Raw genomic sequence first — 17,153 nt, 5'->3', positions numbered from 1 at the left:
GTTGTTGGCAATATCTGTGGTTTTATGACTCTGGGGACCAACAGGAGACCACCATATGTATGAAGGACTTTCAAAAGATTGGTGAAGGTAGAATTAAAAATGTGTACATTTGGTACAAAATATTTGAAATCCACAGCTTTTCCATTAATATGTGTTTTCCTTAAGAAATCTGAAGATCACTCCTATAATTCCAATCTGTTTTAGGGGCTCAATAGAGGCCCTCTGTCGTCCATCAACAAATGATCACCGTGACTGGATGACATTTTTCCCGCCTCTACCTTCACTGAATTGTTGCTACTTTTTTCTGGAACTCAGTGCAGGGACTGTCTGTGTAGTGAGCCGTCATTGCTACCTGACCACTTCCGCTGTGCTCTGGTATCCACGCAGGCCTGCTGGCTGGAGGACAGCTGTGAGTCGCAGGGCCCGAAGGAAGTTAGGACTCAAAAGAGCTTTTGCTCCTGAGATAGGCAAGAGCCTTCCTGAGTCCTGGGGGCCTCGTTCATGTGGACTCGGGGCTGTAGTCGTAGGTTACATTATTTATGGAAGAAAATAGCTAATATGACTTCCTTAACCTTATTACATTTTAATTTTAGAAAAAGAATCCTGTATGGACTATATAAATAGAACTTAGCTAATGTTGACTGCCATGTCTAGATAGTGTAGTCGTATGTTCCTCTATATGAGCATTTTTCTCAGTGGATTGTGTGTTGGATTTCTACCTTGGTTGCGATAGCAGAGTGCTAAGTCTTTCCATTGATTCCTTTACACTTTGCGTTTAGGATTCCTTTCATACCTTGAAGAAATGGGTGAAAGAGCTGAAAGAACACGGTCCTGAAAACATTGTCATGGCCATCGCTGGAAACAAATGTGACCTCTCGGACATCAGGTACGGGACACGGGGCCTTTGTGTGCAGTTCACGCTCTCCACCCCACGTCTGACCCACACATGTGCTTTCGTTGATGCGTCTGCTTTCAGTGCAGCGACTGTGTTACGCGTTAGAGCCACTCACTGTAGTCAGTGTGGTGTTTATGAAAACAGATTCGAATTCAGGGACAGTGATCATGAAACGCAGTCTGATGGGCCTCAGTGATGAATGCTGAAATCCAGTAGGGGCTGGCGCAGTGGAATAGCAGGCCAGTCCTATCATCTGTGGCCCCAGCACCCTGTATGCCATGTCCCGGCTGCTCCACTTCCCATCCAGCCCCATGCGTATGGCCTGGGAAAGCAGCGGAGGATGGCTTAAGTCCTTGGGTCCCTACACCCATGAAGGAGACCCGGAAGAAACTCCAGGCTCCTGGCTTCAGAGCACATCAGACCAGCCCCTGAGGTCTTCTGGGGAGTGAACCAGCAGATATAAGTTATCTTCTCCTGTCTCTCCCTCTTTCTGTCTCTCTCTCTAACTCTTTCTTGATAAAAAAAAATAAATAACTCTTTTAAAAGAATCAAATCTCTTAGATCTACCGAAGTTCCATCCTGGGTCTGGGTATCTGTTGTCTGGATCGCTTTATGTTACTTGTGATCTTTTCTGTTATCATTACCGCTGCCTAACACAGTTGTAGCAACATCCTTATGATCCAGTGACCATTGGGTTACATCGTATTTTCTGTGGCATTCCCGTTTCTTTTAGTCCTAGACTCTAAGAGATGGTCAGATCTGCATAAGATCACTTTGGTTCCAAGAACTGAATTTGACACATTGACCGTGAGCATTTTATCTGGGAAGAGGTTTATACGAACCCAGCCACAAACATTAATGATTCCTCTATGTAGCCCGGTAAGGTAACTGTTTGACTAAATATAAAGGGGTCTTCAGAAAGTTTCTGGGAAATATGTGTTAGGGAAGAATATGCATGAGCTTTCAAAATGTTTTGCACCAACATTGACTTATCTTTTAATTTTGTTTTCCTTGAACTTCTTGAAGTATCCTCATAGCAATGAGAAGAAAGAAAATCCCATAGTCCCCTCATTACCAGGAGATATTTACATTGCAATGGTGGTCCTCGTTTTTTCCCCCTGTGTAGGGTCTACGCATGGGAAAAAATGATTATTTCTGAAATTATGCTGATTAAGAGATTAATAACTACAAATAAAGTCAAATATTTACAATAATAAGGGTTAAAGTTTGCAGATTATGTATCTCAATATTTCTGTTTAAAATTTGCAAGTGGCAGTTGACTGCCTGACACTGAGAAGAGGGAAGTCCCAGATATGGGGAGGAACCATGTAGGTATTTTGTGTTGTGTCCATTCCCGTGGTGAATTTAATTTTCAGGATTTTGGGGGTTGATTTTCCTGATGATTGTGACAGTCATGCTCCTGGTTTAAACATGATTAAACCACAGCTACATGAACAATGAAAATGGATCTGACAAAAGTTCTTCTAAGTCCTTTAACTCATGGGTGTTTTGTTTAGGATTTCAAGGCTTTATCTCACATGGCGACCTGTTGGTCTAGAATAATAGCCATAAACACCACTTGATTGTTTGTTATTCTGGGGATTGGGCAAATCTTAAAATTCCTCAGACTTTGTTCAGGTATCTGCCTTGTAATCCTAAAAAGAGCTTGCTCAGCCAGTATTTCCAGCAAAATCACTTTAGCCTTTGTTATTGCAAATGGCCTTTGCTGAGAGAAAGGGCTTTCATCTGACACAGCCTTATTGCTGCAAAAGAAGGCCTCCGGGGGCTGAACTGTCTCTGGGAACATGGGACTAGAGATTAGGGACAGTCATTGAAACTTGAGTGGTGTTAGAAGTCTCGGTTACCTGGACCTCAAACGCCATTGACATGAATTTCAGGGGAAAGAGGAATGTATTGCAAGGTGCTGGTCCTCCCATGGTGTGGAAGCAGGGCGGTCGGCTGCTCTGGCATCTGACTGGTTCTGATGTTAGTGTTGGGAGGCACTGGCCCAACAGTCTCTGCTTCAATTTTAAAACGCCATGGAAGAATTTCCTGACATCAAGACCTCGGGAGGGAATTTGCACAGCACAAGATGATGTGCCCTACCATTACCATGAGAATGGGAGGAGTCTTTGTTTTAAAAATTATTTTATTTGAAAGAGAGAGAGAGAGAGAGAGAGAGGGAAAGAGAAGATCTTCCAAGTGCTGGTTCACTTCCTCAGTGTTCACAAAAGCCAAGTCAACCACCCTGAAGCCTGGAGCTTTGACCTCCATCCAGGCTTTCCACATGGCTGCCAAAAAAGGATGTATGTATTTATTGGAAAGATTTTTATTTTTTTAAAAGATATATTTTTATTTTATTATTATTATTATTATTTATTATTATTATTATTATTATTATTTACAATTTTGTATAGGCTGGGATTACTCCCCCCAAACTTGCACCCCCCCATCAGATTCTTCTCATTTTGTTACAATAGGGCAGTCCTTCACAAGGAATCATAACTCCATCAGTCTCTTATTTACGTGTACCCTGACATTGTTGGTACAGTGTCAGACAGTCCAGCATCCCATTGTCTACACATGTCCAGCAGTTTCACTGGGGATCCATCTTTCGTCTGAAAGCAGGGATGCATGTTCCATTATACCCCCACGTCTGTATGTGATAGACCCCCAGTACTCCATCACTATACATTACCATAAGTGAGAAGCCATGAAAACAAGGTCAACAACCGGTATGAGTTAGAACAGCCACGACAACAACAACAACATCAACAACAAATTGCAGTACCAAGGAAAGATTTTTTAAAAGAGACAGATTTATTGGTTCATTTGAAAGTAGATGGGAGAGAAGAGATACCTCCCATTGCCAGTTCACTTGCTCAATGCCCGCGACGGCCTAGGCTGTAGCAGCCTGAAGCCAGGGGCTGCCAAGAACTCCATCTGGGGCTCCCAGGTGAGCTAGCAAGGCTATGGACCTCCTCTGCTGCTTTCCCAACTGCAGGAGCCAGTGCTGGCACTCTGGCATGGCACATGGGTGCCCTAAGCAGCTGCTTAACCTACTATGCCACAATAAGGGCCCTTCTTGCCCATCTTCCAAGGTGCAAATATTTAATACTCAGTTTACTATTGTCCCCCTTGCATTTCTTCTGCCAAACTGATTGGCTGTTCAAAAATCCCAAAGATTTACTGTTATATTTTTTTCTGGAAGTTTTAGAGCTTACATTAGATTACCATCCATTTTGAGTTAGTTTGTGCGTAATGCGAGATAGGGGTCCCAATTCTTTTTAGTATGGATATCTAATTGCCATGACACTATTTGTTGAGAAGATAATTTGTTTTATTTATTTATTTTTATTGGAAAGGCAGATTTACAGAGAGAAGGAGAGACAGAAAGACCTTCCCTTCACAGGTTCACTCCCCAAGTGGCCACAATGGCTGGAGCTGAGCCAATCTGAAGCCAGGAGCCAAGAGCTTTTTCTGGGTTTCCCACGTGGGTGCAGGGTCTCAAGGCTTTGGGCCGTCCTTAACTGCTTTCCCAGGTCCTAAGCAGGGAGCTGGAAGGAAAGTGGAGCAGCTGGGACACGAACTGGTGTCCATACAGGATGCCAGAGGAATAGCCAATTGAGCCGTCATGCCTCCTGCTGAATTTTGTGGGAACTTTATCAATTTCTTGTTTTTTCTGTGCTCTTAGTTTTACTCAGTTAATCTGTATGACTGATCTTTTGCAAATACCGTGCTGTTTTGATGACTGCAGCTTTGTAGTAAGTTTGAAATCATAAGTTGTAAATCTTCCAGCTTTGCTGTCATTTTCAAGGTTGTTTGTCCTATATCCTGCACTTACCAATTTCCTCAAGATTGTGGACTTTAATAAGGATTGTGTTTGAACTTTTGAACCAATTTGGGGCATGAATGCCATTTCCTGACCCATGAATAATAAATGTGTCTCTCAATTTATTATTAGATCCTCACTAATTTCTTTCAGCAGTGTTCTATATGTAGGACAAGCCCTACATTTATTTGGTTCTGTAAATGCATGGGTGTTTGATTTTTCTTGGTGGTGTTAGTAATAGGTTTGTTAATTTTGTTCATGATATGCTCCTTGATAATGCTTTTTGTGTTTATTTTGTATCCTATGACATTCAGTATTTTTAGTAAATACTTGGAGGATTTTCTATATCTAAAATGATCTATGAGAGGGGAAGGTTTTTCTTTTCCAGTGTAAGCTCCTATTCTTTAGTTTTAAAGGATTTATATATTTTTACTGGAAAATCAGAGACAAGGAGAGACAAAGATCTTCCATCCGCTCCTCAATGGCCGCAAGGGCCAGAGCTGAGCTGATCGGAAGCTGGGAGCCGGGACCAACAGCTTTTTCCAGGTCTTCCACATGGGTGCAGGGTCCCAAAGCTTGAGGCCGTCCTCTACTGTTTTCCCAGGCCACAGGCAGGGAGCTGGAAGGGAAGTGGAGCAGCCGGGATATGCACTGGTTTGCATATGAGATTCTGGGAGTATGTAAGGTGAGGATTTGGCCACTAGGCTACCACGCCGGCTCGAGTTCCTTTTATTTCTGTCTTTGTCTCTCTGCCGTGGCTAGAACCTCCAGGACAGGAGTGAGAAAAAGCATGCTGAGCCTCTTCATCTCAGGGCATGCTCCCTCAAGGGTGATGTTTGTATCATGAACGAATTTTGTCACATGCTTTTTCTGCATCTTTTGAGATGATAATGACCTTTAATATAATGTATTCATTGATTTTTAGATGTTAAACTAACCTTGCATTCCTGGGATAAATCCTGCTTGGTCCTGATGCCTAATCAGTTTTATACATGTTTGGATTCCGTTTGCTGCTGCTTTGTCGAAGGTGTCTGTATTTGTGAGGTCGAATAGTCTGCAGTTTTCTTTTCATGTCCTGTCTCCGGCATTGATATCGGAGCAAGAATGACCACACAGGAAGTTGGGAAGTGCCCTGTCTCCCTCTGTTCTCTAGGAGAGTTTGTGAAGGATTGGTGTTAATTCATTGTTATCTGTAGTGCTTGTTAGTATTCTCTCTCTCTTTTTAAAGATTTCTTTATTTTCATTACAAAGTCAGATATACAGAGAGGAGGAGAGATAGAGAGGAAGATGTTCTGTCTGATGGTTCATTCCCCAAGTGAGGGCGACGGCCGGTGCTGAGCCGTTCTGGAGCCAGGAACCAGGAGCCAGGAACCTCCTCCAGGTCTCCCACGCAGGTACAGGATCCCAAAGCATTGGGCCGTCCTCGACTGCTTTCCCAGGCCACAAGCAGGGAGCTGGATGGGAAGCAGGGCTGTCAGGATTAGAACTGGCGCCCATATGGGATCCCGGCGCGTTCAAGGAGAGGACTTTAGCCTCTAGGCCACGCCGCCGGGCCCAGTCTTCTCTTATAATCTAGTTGAACTCCTTAAGGTTAGTAGTGATGGTTCCCCTTCATTCCTCATTTTAGACATTTGAGAATCATCTTTTTTCTTATCTGTCTAGTTGAAAGTTTGCCAATTTTCTTGACCTTTTCAAATAAGCAGTGTTTAGTTTATTGATCCGTTTGCCTTGTTTTTCTATTTGTTTCCCCTTTGATTGCTGCTGCTTCTTCCTTCTGTTTTATTTGCTTTGTTCTTTTTTTTAAAAATTTTTTTTTAAAGAAAGAAGGTTATATATGAATTGAAAGTCTGAACACAGTAAAGGTATTAATTTTTCTCTAGATTGATTTATAGGTTTAAATTCAGTTTCTGCCAAGAGTTTGGCAAGTTTTTTTTTCTTTCTCTCTTTTTTTTTTTGCGTAAAAATGAACAAGCCTATTATAAAATGTGTATGGAAAGTCACAGGCCCCAGCAATCACACTCTTGGGCATTTGTCCCAGAGAAATGACAACTTGTGTTCACATGAAGCCTGTGCTTAAATTCACAGATACTCAGTATATTAGCCCCCAAGGGGAATCTGCCCAGATGTGCTTCCACAGGTGGGTGATTACACAGTGTGATGAGACTTCCAGTGAACCCCTGCTCAGCAGCACACGACAGCCAACTGCTGGTGCAGCGTTTTCACACCTGCCGGGGAACTGTGCTAAGAAATGAATCCAGTCCCAAAGCTCTCTTGGCATAGGACTCCACCGATAGTACAGGGAAGATGAGTGGTGACTCAGGGTGATAGTTGGGGCAGTGGAGGGTGGGAAGGGGGAGAAAAGTGAGTATGGACTCCAGACGGGCAAGATGCTGGGTCCCTGTGATGCTGGAACTGCTTGGTAACTCGTCTGTACGGGTGAACATATAACACACACAGACAACAAAATTAGCTAGAACTTACCGCACATCGCTTCTCGGCCTTTGGCTAAGGTCAAGTGTAGAACATACCGCGCACACACACACACACACACACACACGCTGTGAACACAGTAAATGGGAGGAAATCTGAGCAAGATGGAACTGATTGGACATTGTGGTGCAGTGAGTGAAGCCGCCACTTGGGACCCAAGCATCCCATGTGAGTACCAGTTCAAGCCCTCTCTACTCTGCGCTTCTCATCCAATTTCCTGATTCTGCACGTGGAAGGCAGCAGAAGACAGCCCTGGTGTTCGAGTTCCTGCTACCCATGTGGGGGCAGCTCTGGAGTGCCTGGCTCTTGGCTTTTTGCCTGGCCCAGTCCTGGATGTTATAAGCGTTTGAAAGTGAACCAGTTAATGAAACATCTCTCTCTCTCCCTCTCCCAAATAAGATAATTAAGTCTTTTTTTCTAAGAGCACATCAGTGTCAATATCCTGTTTGTGATACTACACTGTAGTTTTGCAAAATGTGATGCCATCTGGGGACACTAGGGCAAGTGTCTAATGAATCTCGTAGTGTTATTTCTTATAATTACTTGTGAATCTGTAGTAATCTACATAAAAATTGAAAGAAAGGTTGATTTAAATAGAAAAATAATGGCTACTAAAATGGTAGTGTGTGTGTGTGTTTATACATGATCCACTCAACTGTGCTGTCTCAGAAATTTTCTGGAAAACGGAGTTAAGGAGTCTTTGGTTTTTAAAACTTAATTCTGTTCAATTTGAGAGGCAGAAAGTTTTTGAAATCCATGCACTAAGCAAGAGTCTTCCAAAAGTTCACGAAAAAAAATTAGTATTATTAGAAAAACGACTGCAGGTCTCTTCCTAAAGTGCCAGAGCCTCCTCTGAGATGGGAGTAGCCTGGAGAATGAGAGGCCTTGAACTTGTCCTTCTTGACACCCTTCCCTGGCAGGAGAGCCAGGTTCTCAGTTATCCGATCTGGCCGTTCCAGGTTCTGCCCGCTGCTGTGGGTTTTCTGGGGAGTTCACCAGAACTGGAAACCCCAACCCTTATCCAGAGCTTGACCCTCTTTTAATCCCAAAAGATTTTACTTCCCTGTAATTCCCATAAAACCGGATGTGAGTTTTTCGTTGGGCGTTGTAGACGGACAGTATGTAGAAGAGTGTGAGTGTGTGGTACGTGCATACCCACAAACCAGTCTCATCTAACAGATTTTGCTTGTGTAAGCTTTGCCAGGCCTTAAGAGGAATTCTTCCTGGCATACTTGCAGTGTGTGCTGAAATGAGCTCTCTGAACTCGGCCCAACCCATGGGAGGCATTTCAGTGCAGAAGGACTTGGCAGAGGGCACGGGTGCTCAGTGATTGGCATGCTCTCGTGTCCATCTGCATTTCATAAGGGGGGGCAGAAGGTCCGCCAGCTCCCCAGGGTGAAACGCAGTTAGAAATCCCAGGTCGGATTCTTTTCAGATTGAAATTTTTTAGGCTTCTAATCGTAGTGAGCGATCGTCCTATCTTGAACAAATCTTAAACTCTCTCTCTCTGCTCAGATTGCCACAAATCTGGTAGAGTCATTTAAGGAGCAGAGTGGAGTGTGGGGAATCATCCTGAGCCCGTCCACGGCAGGTGCTCAGTGGGTGTCACTCTCCTGCCCGGCCAGCCCTGGTGGTCCCCGTGAAGTTGTGTCTTACAAGTCCTGGGCTCAGCTGCCCAGGGCCAGGAGTGTGCACTCCCTGGGCCTGGCTCCTCCCTTCTTCCTGCCCTCTGCTGATGCCAGGATAAGAATTGCAAAGTTGGGGACATTTCAGGATCATGTGAGGTCGAAAAAAAAGAAAGACATGAGACCCTTGACTGAGCTGTTTGTACAAGTCCTGAGATATCCATCAACTGACTTGCAGAGTGTCAGTGGTTGGAGAAGAGGGAGGGCTTGACCTACCTGGCAGGACAGCAGAAGAAGCTGATGTGAGTACAGAGCAAGAAACATTCAAGGTTTCCGGGACTGCGAGTTGATCTGGGGTCTGGATAGGAAAGAAGCTCTGCTCCAGAAGGTGTGGGGAGCCTAGTGAAAGGCTGCAAGGCCTTGTCCTGGACCTGGCGTAGGAGAGGGGCAGTGGAGGCTTGAAAAGCCACAATAGGCTACCCGGCCTTCGTGGTTTTAGAAGTTCCCTGCTAATGTGCCTGGGATGGCAGCAGAGGACGATCCAAGCATTTGGGCACCTGCATCTGGGTGGGAGACCTGCATGATGCTGCTGGCTTCGGCTTGATCCAGCCCTGGTCATTGTGGCCATTTGGGGAATGAACCAGCAGATGGAAGATGTCTTCTCTTTGCCTCTGCTTATCTCTGTGCAACTCTGACTTTCAAATGAAATAAATACATCTTTTTAAAAAGCAACAGCTTTGGGGCCCGGCGGCGTGGCCTAGCGGCTAAAGTCCTCGCCTTGCACACGCCAGGATCCCATATGGGCGCCGGTTCTAATCCTGGCAGCTCCACTTCCCATCCAGCTCCCTGCTTGTGGCCTGGGAAAGCAGTCGAGGACGGCCCAAGGCTTTGGGATCCTGTACCTGCGTGGGAGACCCTGAAGAGGTTCCTGGTCCTGGCATCGGATTGGCGCGCATCGGCCCGTTGCGGCTCACTTGGGGAGTGAATCATCGGATGGAAGATCTTCCTCTCTGTCTCTCCTCCTCTCTGTATATCCGGCTTTCCAACAATAATAAAATCTTTAAAAAAAAAAAAAAAAAGCAACAGTTTTGGTTCCAGGACTCAGCTCTGGGGATTGTGATTCGGCAGGAAGCACTTAGCTAACAGGTAGTTTTGTGAAATGATCATTATATCCACAGATTTGGAAAAGCCTTTCTTTAGATCATGGGAGTTTATGGTGGACACAATAGGGACGTTCCAGCCTCTGTGCATCCAGGTGTCTGACTTTAGGCCACACTTGCCCGGGCCTCTGCCTTAACCTTCAGGATGCAAAAGCAATGTCTCCTGTGGCCGTGTCCACAGCAGCTCCTTTGGCCCTCTGCCTCCTCCACCTTGCAGTTGATAATTAACAGGAAAAAAAGATGTGATGAATTTGCCTCTGGTAAACATGAGGCCACCCCATCTAATGCTTGGCTCTTTATCTCTGGCGTGGACTTGGCTACTTTTGGCTGGTGCTGGGAGTTTTGGCACATTCATGAGAGGGGCTCGAGTTGGCACTGGGATCAGGATCCCAGCCCTGGCATGTAATCTAAAGCTATTCCGTCTGATTTCCTCTTATGACAGGCAAAGCCAGCCTTACAAATACGTCTTGATGTGTAGCTGCTGCAACAAGTACTTTCTTTCTTTTTTTTTTTTTTAAGATTTTTATTATTATTGGAAAGCCGGATATACAGAGGAGGAGAGACAGAGAGGAAGATATTTCGTCCACTAATTCATTCTCCAAGTGACCGCAACGGGCCGATGCGCGCCAATCCGATGCCGGGACCAGGAACCTCCTCCAGGTCTCCCACGCGGGTGCAGGGTCCCAAGGCTTTGGGCCGTCCTCGACTGCTTTCCCAGGCCACAAGCAGGGAGCTGGATGGGAAGTGGAGCTGCCGGGATTAGAACCGGGGCCCCTATGGGATCCCGGGGCTTTCAAGGCGAGGACTTTTTGCCACTAGGGCCCTCAACAAGTACTTTCTTGAGAGGAGTCATTCTCGCCCCGTCCCTCCCATGTGTCAGGTTCCCAGTTCTGTGTTTCTGCAGCTTCATTTTATTCTCTGATGTTGAACTCTTGGCGGAACGCAAATCCCCTTTGAGTCCTCCAAATTGAGAATTCTTCCTGCCTTTCCTGAACATTTGGGCATGGCTTCGAGTTGAAACTGCTGTTAAGCCTTGGGGATCTCATGCTACGTTCTCCCCGAAATTCCACCCCTCAGTGCATATTTAGGGCTGTGACTGATCAGAAGGGGTGAAGTGCTGACATCAGGAAGCCGCTCAGACCCAGTATTTGACCATAGAAGCAGCAGTGGGAAGTTCCCCCACGCCGGTGACCTGGGATAGGAGGGGCTTGAGGAAGGAGGGAACCTGCTTCTCTGAGCTTGTAACGACCTTAAGGTCTGCTCTGTTGTCACTGGCCTTCCCGGCCTGAGGTTCCTCCCCTAGCCCCAGAAGCTCAGCCGAGAGGGGTCAGAAGCTGTTCATGTGCACTCTGACCTTTTCTGAGGAATCTCGCATCCACTGAGACCACCAACCTAGGTGTTACCTGAATCGGGAGATGTTACAGCCTCACTTGGTTATTATTAGAGAAACACAGGCAGACACGGATGGGAATGCCGCCAGAAAGTCGAGAATTTCTTCCTGGAGCACAGCTTCTACATAGGGTGTCTGGGCTAGAAGTGGAAATAGGGTGGGGTAGCAGGAAGGAGCTGTGCGCTGCTGGCTCTCAGCCCTGCCATTAGCAGACACGTCCTGGTGGCTCTTCTGTGTGCAGCGAAGTGCTGTGGGAGGTACAAGAAGAGAGAAGAAAGCTCTTTACTTCCATTTGAGGAGCAAAGAGAGGGCGTGGGGACCCTTAGACCTCATTGAAGAATGTTCTGGATGGTAAGGCATAGAACAAAGCCCAGAGCCTTCTGGAGCAATTTGGGAAGGGCTCATGCGTTGTATATGGCGCAACTGGGGATGTGAAGGAGGAGTTGAGTAAGAAAAATGTCAGGAATGGAGAAGCTCCGGTCTGGTGGAAGGCGGGAGGGAGGCCTGGAGGGGGGAATGAGCCTGGCTCGCCTGGTGGGTCAGGAGCCACCAGGATCGCTGGCCTGGGGAATGGGGGAACAGGTGCAAGGTCAGCCTTGGGCGTTTGGAGGGGGCTCGCTGGGCTGGCTCCTGCCTCCCGCTTCCGCTTCCCTCACACCCGTGGCAGCCATGGCCAGACAGGCCAGGACTGTGACCTCAGACTGCTTCCTAACATGTTGCTTTAAGTACTGACCATTCTCCAAGTGGGCTGGGGGAACCACTCTGGATTCCTGAGCCGAGGGGATTCAGTCTGCTTGCTGTGCAGTCTCAAGGTGGACAATAGCCTGACCTTGTGTTTGCATAGCTTCCCACAGTGTGCCCCAGCCGGGGTGAAGAGCCACTGGGCGTCCTCTCCATCACTTCACATTTTGGGTTAAAGTTGAAAGCCTCTCTCCCCACCCCCCAAGTGTATTTGAGAGAGAGAACGAGAGAACGAGAGACAGAGAGAGAGAGAGAGCGCTTACGTCGTGATTTAGTCCCCAGATGCGTACAGGGCTGAAACCAGGAGCCAGGAATTCAAACCTCAGCTAGCACCACTGGCTTGGAGAGTGCAACTCATGAGCATAAGCAGAGCTGGGAAGCGAACCCAGGTGCTCCAGTGTGGGAAGTTTGGGCGTCTTAATTGCTAGGCTGAACACCCCCAAACTTGAGGTTTGTGCATGTTAAATGTATATTTAAAAATAAATACTATTTTTTTTAACTAAAACTGTGTACATAATTTAAATTGCCTTTATTTGCTACAAATGATGCCCTTCCCTCAAATTCATTCCTGTCTTCAAAGTGGGCCAACTATGGGCATAGAAGCTTCTTTAAAGTTATACAAACCAAATGACAGCATTTGGGATGCTAGATAATAACCCAGTTTATTCCAGATGCTAAAAGTGCAAAAGCAGGTAAACATGAAAAACCACTGAAAGGTCTAGAAATACCAAGGCATGTCTTAAACAGGAGATGATGAAGAAGTTCTGTGCTGAGACGTGGCTGTGTGGCTGAGCGAGGCCACTGGAAGGCAACCTGGTGAACACATCTAGAGCTTTAATTATAAAATATTCTTAGAGCGCAATAAATAGAGTGTGCACATCTCGTCCAAAGCTGCATCCCACATCGGAGTGCCTGGGTTGGGTTCCTGGGGTTCTGGCTAGTCCCACCTTTCTGCCAGTGCAGATCCTGGGAGGTAGCAGTGTGACCCTGACAATTGGGTCGCTCCCACCCATGACTGGGTGATTTCCTGTTCCCACCTGTCAGCCACAGCCTGCTGTGAGAACCAAAGAATGGGGACTCTTTGTCTCTGTCTGTTTGCCTCTCAAATGAACACGTATAAATGTAAAGGGGGAAAATCACTAATAGCCTGTATGTTGCTGAATCCACTGGAGTTTTTTTTTAAGTCGCTTCACACATATGTGCGTGTTTCTGAGAGTAGCTACGCAAGATGCTGAAGTGCCTTCATCCTCAACTGCATCTCATCCCCCCAGAGATAACCACTGTCCTGATCCTAAAACAATTCTTCCTTTTTAAAAATATTTTACACCCGTGTTTGTATTTCTAAACAATAGTTTCAAAATTTGCTTGCTTGAATTTTATTTCAATGGAGTGATACTGAATGTCCAAGGCTACCTGAAAAAGCATAAAATGAAATGAGAAGCTCAATCTGAGAGTGAGTGTTTGGTGCAATGGCTAAGGTTGCTGCGAAGGCTACCTGCATCCCATATGGGAGGGTGGGAATCCGTGTCCTGGCTCCACTTCCTGCTCAGGCACACCCTAGAAGGCAGCAGGTGCCAGCTCAGGAATGTGGGTCCCTGTCACTCGTGTGGGAGACTCAAAATTAGTTCCAGGCTCCTGGCTTCTGTCTGGCCCAGCCTGGGATACTGTGAGCATTTGGGGAATAAACCGATGGAATAGCATATCTATTTCTCTCTCTCTCTCTCTGCTTTTCCAAAAAACAAACAAACAAATAAATAAATTTATTCTGGCACAAGAAAATTTGAAATCCGTGCAGTTTTTTCGAGGTCGTATTTCCTATGAACACTTCAAAGAGCCCTTGCTTGACTGAATGGGTGGCACCCATACATGCCTGTTTTAATTCCATTTTTCCACAGAATATTTTGAAAGTGCCCCTCCAATTATACGATGACTCATTTCTTTATCCTCAGCCGTGAATGCTCCGCGGAGTCGGTTTATTGCTGGATGCTGTTGGGTTTCATCAGGGCAGCACGGTTTACAGACGCGTTCCATCATTGATGGTATCTGGGTGATTTCTTGTGTGTTGTTTTCATGAGCACTGCTTGTCCTAGTGCCGTGTAACTTCTGTGTAGACGGAGCTGTCGGGACAAGCGCACGTTCCAGTTCCCTAGGGAATGCCAGTGTTTCCCAGATGGGTACCAGTAGTGTGGGACACATTGTTGGCATCCTTGCCAAGTCTTGGTTAGCGTGCAGTGGGATCTGATGGTAATGCCAGTCTTCACTGCCCTTGTGATCAATAGTTAGCCCCTTTTGACATAGCTAATGTCCAGGTTTCTCGCACATGAAATGCCTGTTTCAAGCCTGTGTCATTGTTTTCTGTTGTTTACCTTAATCTGTTTATTTCTGAATTTAGACATACACACATAGGTATTTTGATACTAATGCTATGCCTTTGCCATCTGTGGAAGTTGAAATTATCTTCTTCACGGGCTGGGGCAGTGGCACTTGCGATGCTGACATGCTATGTCAGAGTGCAGGTTCAAGGCCTGGCTGTTCCACTTACAGTCCAGCTCGCTGCTCACATGCCCGGGGAGGCAGCAGGTGGCGGACCTCTGCCGGTCCCGCTGGAGGCCCCTGGCTTCAGCCTGCTGTGTCCTTCCAGGAAGTGAGCCAGCAGGTAAAAGCTCAGCAGCCCTCTCTCTCACTTTGCCTTTAAAATGATTAATCTTTTTTTTTTTTTTTTGTAAGAAAAGCGAATGTATTTTTCAAACTTAAAATCTTTCAGTGGCCTCATTCCCTATTCAATAAATGACTTGGGGATTTTTTTTTTTTTTTTTTTTGGATGGGGAGATGTCAGCGTCCAAAGACCAGGATGCTGTTCCTGTGTGCTGATTTTCATTGACACACTCGACAGGCTGGCTTTCCTGTCTGTCCTTAAATCATTTGGCATTGATTTTTCCATGTGCTAAAACCGAATTTTCCCTTTCGGCTTGCCCATTTTCTCAGTCCATTCTGCAGTCCATCTTGTGCGGTGCGAGTCTGGTTCCGGGGCCTTCTCTTCGGTTCCCGTGGCTCAGCGCATGCCAAGCTACCTGACTTAGTATTCCTTATCTGCAGTAGATGCTTTGGACTGATGCTGCTGGCTTGAATCTTTTTTTTTTTTTAAAGATTTATTTATTTTTATTACAAAGTCAGATATACAGAGAGGAAGAGAGACAGAGAGGAAGATATTTCGTCCACTAATTCACTCCCCAAGTGACCGCAACGGCTGGTACTGCACCGATCTGAAGTTGGGAACCAGGAACCTCTTCCAGGTCTCCCACACGGGTGCAGGGTCCCAAAGCTTTGGGCCATCCTCCACTGCTTTTCCCTGGCCACAAGCAGGGAGCTGGATGGGAAGCAGGGTAGCCGGGATTAGAACCGGCGCCCATATGGGATCCTGGCACGTTCAAGGCGAGGACTTTTAGCCGCTAAGCCACACCGCCGGGCCCCTGGCTTGAATCTTTAACTGGTATTTGTGAGCCTCAGAAGAGATGTGACGAGCGTGGTCAGTGTGGGCATGGGGTTGGTTGTATCGTTGAGTTTTGCTTTGTGTTTGTTCCCTTGATGAATGTTTGGCATTGTGTTACCTTTTCTGTTCCTCAGTGTGTCCCCTGTTTGGGCTTCGTGTTCCTTGGCGTGCACCTGTCGCCTGGAGGCTTTGAGCAGATCCTCATTTTGGGCACAGGTTGTCCCCGGGTGCATATTGTAGGTTTCCTTCCTCAATGTTAGAAGCAGTTACTTCACCAAGGAGGCCTGGCTCTTCTCACTGGACAGAGGTCTGAAAACCAAACACCAAAATCTGGCTGAAAAGCGCAGGATCATTTGTGTCACCATTGTCAGCCTGCATCGTGGTAGACATTATTTAAGTTGCTAACATTCTAGCCTCACAACTCTACAAAAGCATCGGGCCGTACTTCCATCTCATGGCTGAGGAAGCTGGGGCGGGGAGGGTTCAAGGGCTTGTCCTGAGTCCTGAAGCTAAGAGGGGGGTAGGGCCCACCGTGGAACCCTGGCAGTGTGTTGAGAAACCTATCTGTGACGGTCAGCCAGCATCCATCCGGGAAACACAAAAGGAATGCGAAGCAGCATCTAATCCCCAGCTTGCCAAGAGAGGAAAGGGACACTTGGCCGCACTCGTGGAAGTTTCTATCAGGAGGAAGGGGTCTCGGAGTGCCCCTGGAGCCCTCATCTGCTTCCACAGTCAACTGCTTTACCCCGAGAAACAGTCCACTGAAGTCTGTCAAACCGGACACAGCCTGTTGGGGCGTGACACCAGGAATTTGGCCCCAGGTGTCTAGTGGTTCTGGACACGTAATTAAAGAGGCAACCCACACCTGCATCCTGACCCACAGGAGCGCACGTTCTTCCCAGGGTACACATGTCACTGCTTTCATGGAGGGCTTGGAGGCTTAGAGCAGCAGGCTGTGGCCGGGCACACAGGTGCCGTGGAGCTGTGACTCCTGTTTATTTTGGAAAGTCAGATATACATGGGAGGAGGAGACAGAGAGGAAGATCTTCCATCCACCGGTTCACTCCCCAAGAGGCTGCAACGGCTGGAGCTGCGCTGATCTGGAGCCAGGAGCCTCTTCTGGGTGTCCCACGTGGGTGTAGGCTGCCAAGGCTTTGGGCCATCCTCAGCGGCTTTCCCAGGCCACAAGCAGGGAGCTGGATGGGAAGCTGGGCCACTGGGACACGAACTGGTGCCCATATAGGATCCTGGCACGTGCAAGGGGAGGACTTCAGCGCTAGGCTACCGTGCCAGGCCCAAACTCACATTTTAAACTGAGGTTTTGCTGCTTTGCTTATTGTTCAAACTGTTATACAGACATCTTGGATGGTTATAGGAAATACAAACTGATGGGAATCTGTCCAGCTCTGATGATTCACGCCAGCGGTTGCTCCCAGCAGGGAACAGCTGAGAAACCGACTCACAGCACCCCCAGGCTTCACAGACATCCTGCAGCCCCCTGGCTTCATGCTGATGGAATGTTGTGGGTGA

At 46.9% G+C, this 17,153-nt stretch overlaps 1 protein-coding gene across 1 annotated transcript in view; it reads left to right on the top strand.

Moving 5' to 3' along the window:
• The window catches only part of RAB31 (RAB31, member RAS oncogene family), a 132,473-nt gene that overhangs the window by 90,019 nt on the left and 25,301 nt on the right, over nt 1-17,153 (top strand). Inside the window, exon 5 of the mRNA XM_058676788.1 lies at nt 780-886. Coding sequence (XP_058532771.1) covers nt 780-886 — 107 coding nt within the window. The remainder of the gene's footprint in view (nt 1-779; nt 887-17,153) is intronic.

This window comes from Ochotona princeps, chromosome 18, assembly GCF_030435755.1.
Source record: "Ochotona princeps isolate mOchPri1 chromosome 18, mOchPri1.hap1, whole genome shotgun sequence".
NCBI classification, from domain to species: domain Eukaryota; kingdom Metazoa; phylum Chordata; class Mammalia; order Lagomorpha; family Ochotonidae; genus Ochotona; species Ochotona princeps.
This window is presented reverse-complemented; position numbering and strand designations above follow the sequence as displayed.